This window comes from Laccaria bicolor, genomic scaffold (genome assembly GCF_000143565.1).
Source record: "Laccaria bicolor S238N-H82 LACBIscaffold_216 genomic scaffold, whole genome shotgun sequence".
NCBI classification, from domain to species: Eukaryota; Fungi; Basidiomycota; class Agaricomycetes; order Agaricales; family Hydnangiaceae; genus Laccaria; species Laccaria bicolor.
The window spans coordinates 5,686-9,782 of NW_001890074.1; the positions used below are offsets into that span (position 1 = coordinate 5,686).

The following is a 4,097-nucleotide window of genomic DNA, read 5'->3' on the forward strand; positions in this document are numbered from 1 at the left end:
TAGAGATTCTGTGCACCCTATAACATCCCAAAATCAACATTGAAATGACTCCCACTTATTTGTGAATATTTGTGACTGTTTAACCTGTATATCAATAGTCTTTTAAGTATCAGCATTGATCAGATGTAAAATTTATCATCTATTTTGTTTTTGCAACTGTTCATTTGTGTTTGTTTACCATAACATCACCATGACCACGGAAATGAGGAGTACCCATCACAAAAGAAATCATGTCATTTGGATCAAAACTCACTGAGTTATACATGAATCTGTATTTATTACCGAAAATGGTAACTGATCTGAGATCTACTATGACGAACGAAACTGTCCCCCATCAAGTGATCAGGAAATGTTCATGCGTCATCGCTTCTTGAGTTCCAAGCATTGCCTAAGGAAAAATGTGTAACTTTACCAAATCAAGTCCAATTCAGATGAAATAAAATGCAGAAAAAATGTAAAATTTCAGGGATCATACCTGTATACAATTCATCGAGATATATTATGTAATAAGGTCAAAGTCCAAATAAACATACTTTTTCAAAGAAGAATCTGAAGCTCACCAACATAAAATCTAAAATAAATGAAATAAAACACCAAGAAAAATACAGTTTGTTTTTATGTATATTATGTAATAAAAGCTATGTGCACAAATAGATATATGTTTGCACAAAATCAAGCTAATGCAAGCTTTTTCAAATGAAGAAGTAGCAATAAATTGGCACAAAAATTAGAAGAAAATGGCTGATGGTGCTCACTGTTGGTGACAACATTTGAAAACACTCTCAGGGTCTCTGGTAAATTTCCGTATATGGCACTCAGCATTTGTCCAACTGAAAAATAGCAATTAAATGGCAGAAAAAATGGAAAACAATTGAAGAATGGTGCTAACTGTTGATGTTGATGTTAGGACTGTTTCAAGGGTCTCAGGTGCATTTCCTTATATGGAAATTTATTCAACAATTGCCAGAAAATAACACAAAAATCAGAGAAAGTTGGAATATGGTGCTCATTGTTAGCAATGATGTTATGAGTCCTCTGAGTTTATAAAGACACTAGTTTGTTACTCTCTGATCTCAAGGATTTTTTCAGTACTTAAAAATGGCAATATAATAGTAGAAAAATCAGAAAGAAATTGAAGGAAGATGCTCACTGTTTGTGCAATACTGGGGAGCATGTTCAGGGTCCAGAAGAAATTCCATACATAATAATCTAGTTAAAAATAGCTATAAAGGACTGGAAAAATTTAGTGAAAAATGGAGCATAGTACTTATTGTCACTTTCAAGGTAGGGACTCTTTGTAAGGTCCAGTATTTTATATACATGGAAATATACAATTTGTCCAATAAAAAATAGCAATAATATATATATATAATGGGTATAGATCTGATGAGCTTTCAGGAGGTGGTCACATGACCAGTTTCCTAAATAATCAAAAATGTGAATGCTGTGGTGCTGCATTGTGGCTTCCTGAATATAAAAAGGACTCATATCTGCCATGCTTGCAATGGCCCTCTTACACAAGTAAATGGGAATCATATGAGCAACTGTAATTTACCGAATCCCAAAGAATCCCAACTGGAATGTCAGGTGTAGGTCCAAAGCTGGCTCTAATTTTCTTTGACTTTGGTTCATCAATATTTAGATCCTCTTCTGCCTTTCTTTTGAGTGTAGATGCAATTGCCTTTGATCCCTGTGTAGGAACAAAATAACCTGAGACATTTTTACTTTTCTTTTGTGATTGGATCTCAACCTCTTCAGTTGCATTGTGAGTGGTTGATTTTGTGGTGAGTGTCCATAAACTATCAGTGATCACCTGAAAAGTTTGCATTGGATACACTTCACTCCATCTAATTGGCCCCATCACGTTTTGTGGACAATACCCCTTCCCTTTGAGCTGTTGATACTGATGTAAAAGAGCATTACACAGTTGCCCATTGATTGATGCAGGTAATTGGCCATTGTATCTAAGGTTGGTAATGTCATCAAGAAGCTCAAGTTCTCTAAACTCTTGTCGAAGATAACCAGATGCACCACAGGTGATTTTTTATGGGTCAAATCCTTGTACAATTACAGTTCCTTCACATGTTGCACTTCTAGAAAGAGCAGTATAGTAAGATAGGTGGTTACGACAGCTATTTAAATCCACCACATTGAATGGACGAGTCTTTCCTTGTGATGCATAGTCTGTCATTGCAAAGTTAGGTAGCACAGATACCTGAGAACAGGATATAGTGAGAGTAACATCACTTGGACAGATACATTCAATAGACATGCTGTTCTTTACTAATGGAACTACATTTTCAGGCAATCCCTCAATCTTGATTGTCTTGGCAGGACGATCAAGCTTTACAAACAAAGTTTCAAGGATTTGTTGTCCACTTGGGCCCAACTTTGCATCCCATCCAACAACATGACCTTTTTGACCTTTTGTTATACATAATTCTGTTGCATCATTATTCTGTATTATTATGAGTCCTTACAAGTTTACGAGTAAGACTCATTCTTTATCAACTGAGGACTTAGGCAAATTTTTCATTCATTGATTCATTTACCTTTCATCACCGCAGGAACCTTTTCCCTTAAACAGAAGAGCAGCCATAAAATCAGGAAAAATGGTAAAAGAAATCAGCAAAAAATATGTAAAAAATCGGAATATTGTTTAGTAAGGTGGGGAGGCTGTGTTCAGGGTTCAGGGTCAATATCTAAATATAGAAACCACCTAAAAGTTGCCAGAAAATCAGAAAAAAATACCCCAAAATTAAGAGTGATCTTCTCTGTTGCCATGGTGTTGAAGGGGCTGTGTCCAGTATTCAGGGTCCATATCCAAATATGGAAAATCAAGACAACTATGTAAAAATATTGTCATATTATGCAATGTGACTATATCTTGAGACCAGCTTTCTTGCTCTTTGAGATATTCGTCAAAAATGCATGACAATTTCCAAAAAGTGTCCAATTTTTTCAGTATTTTGTGTTTTTCTCAATGAGGAATGGTCTGCATGACATTATTTATATATATCTATAAAGGTAAGGAAAGGGGCTACAATTGTTGTTTATGGAGCTCAGTGAGAGGCAGTGCTTCTGATACCGTGGGAATTTTAACCCAAAAAAGGAAATTCATCACAAATATATAGAGCATGCTATTATAGGTCACAAAATATAACTAACCATCCTCTTTCCTGAGATATATGCAGACAGGACTGTGGGAATATTTTACCATAAACAGAAAAATAGTTATAAAATTGGGAAAATTTGCTATAAAATCAAAAAAAAAATCAAAGAAAAATAAGAATAGCACACATTGTTGCTATGATATTGATGGCTAGGCTCAGAGCTCAGGGTCTATTTGCAAATATAGAACAAAACTCAGAAAATCATAAAGTGATTACATGACCAATTTCCTAATATTAAATTTAGAGTCCACAGAAAGGACTCATACATGCCATGCAAAGCACTGGCCCACACCCACAAGTAACTGGCATACCAATACACAGTGAAAGTTTTCTGGGAACATGATCAGAGGCCAAATGGCACAAGTTCCAAAGTAAATTTTGAAGCTTTGGACTGATAGTTTTGTATATAGCAGTTTTCTTAGGTCTTCCACGAGGCTTTTTACCAGTGACTGGATCACACTCAACCCCCAGTGTATCCACAGAGTAAAAGTCAGTGAGGGTTTGGCCAGTATCTGCAGCAAAACACACAGAACCCAATTCATTGATTCGATCTTTCTGGGAGTTCAAAGCAGTAATGATAGAGACATTTCTGAAACGTTTGTCAGCCAACTTTGGCTGATCAGGCCACCTTCCTGCAACACAGCTTCTTAAAATTTAATGTCATCAGCAGTACATGCTGCATATCTCATATTTTCTAGAGCTGTCCTTAGCTTGGCATCTTCCACTGATTGTGTATTTTGTCTTATATTTTTTCGTAGAATTACAACTGTAGTAACTTGGTGCCAAAGTGCTTTACCTATAGCAGATTGCTGCCCACGTTCTGACATGGAGGCATCCACTGATGTGCCAACATTCCCATTATAAAGGGCCTGGCCTAGTACTGGCATAAGTTGTGCAAAGTCTTCTGCAAAAATCATATTGATT

General features: G+C 36.0%; 2 protein-coding genes across 2 annotated transcripts; both read right to left on the minus strand.

The window, feature by feature from the left end:
• Window positions 1-1,513: 1,513 nt before the first annotated feature.
• LACBIDRAFT_302379 (uncharacterized protein) lies at window positions 1,514-2,559 on the minus strand (the record flags this gene model as incomplete). The annotated part of the gene is made up of 3 exons (XM_001890897.1): window positions 1,514-2,005; window positions 2,066-2,475; window positions 2,553-2,559. The coding sequence occupies 3 exons, from the start codon at window positions 2,557-2,559 to the stop codon at window positions 1,514-1,516; spliced, it is 909 nt and encodes a 302-aa protein (XP_001890932.1).
• An 854-nt stretch (window positions 2,560-3,413) lies between these two features.
• On the minus strand, window positions 3,414-4,090 carry LACBIDRAFT_302380 (uncharacterized protein; the record flags this gene model as incomplete). Its single annotated transcript, XM_001890898.1, has 2 exons — window positions 3,414-3,788; window positions 3,851-4,090. The coding sequence occupies 2 exons, from the start codon at window positions 4,088-4,090 to the stop codon at window positions 3,414-3,416; spliced, it is 615 nt and encodes a 204-aa protein (XP_001890933.1).
• Between the last annotated feature and the right edge of the window lie 7 nt (window positions 4,091-4,097).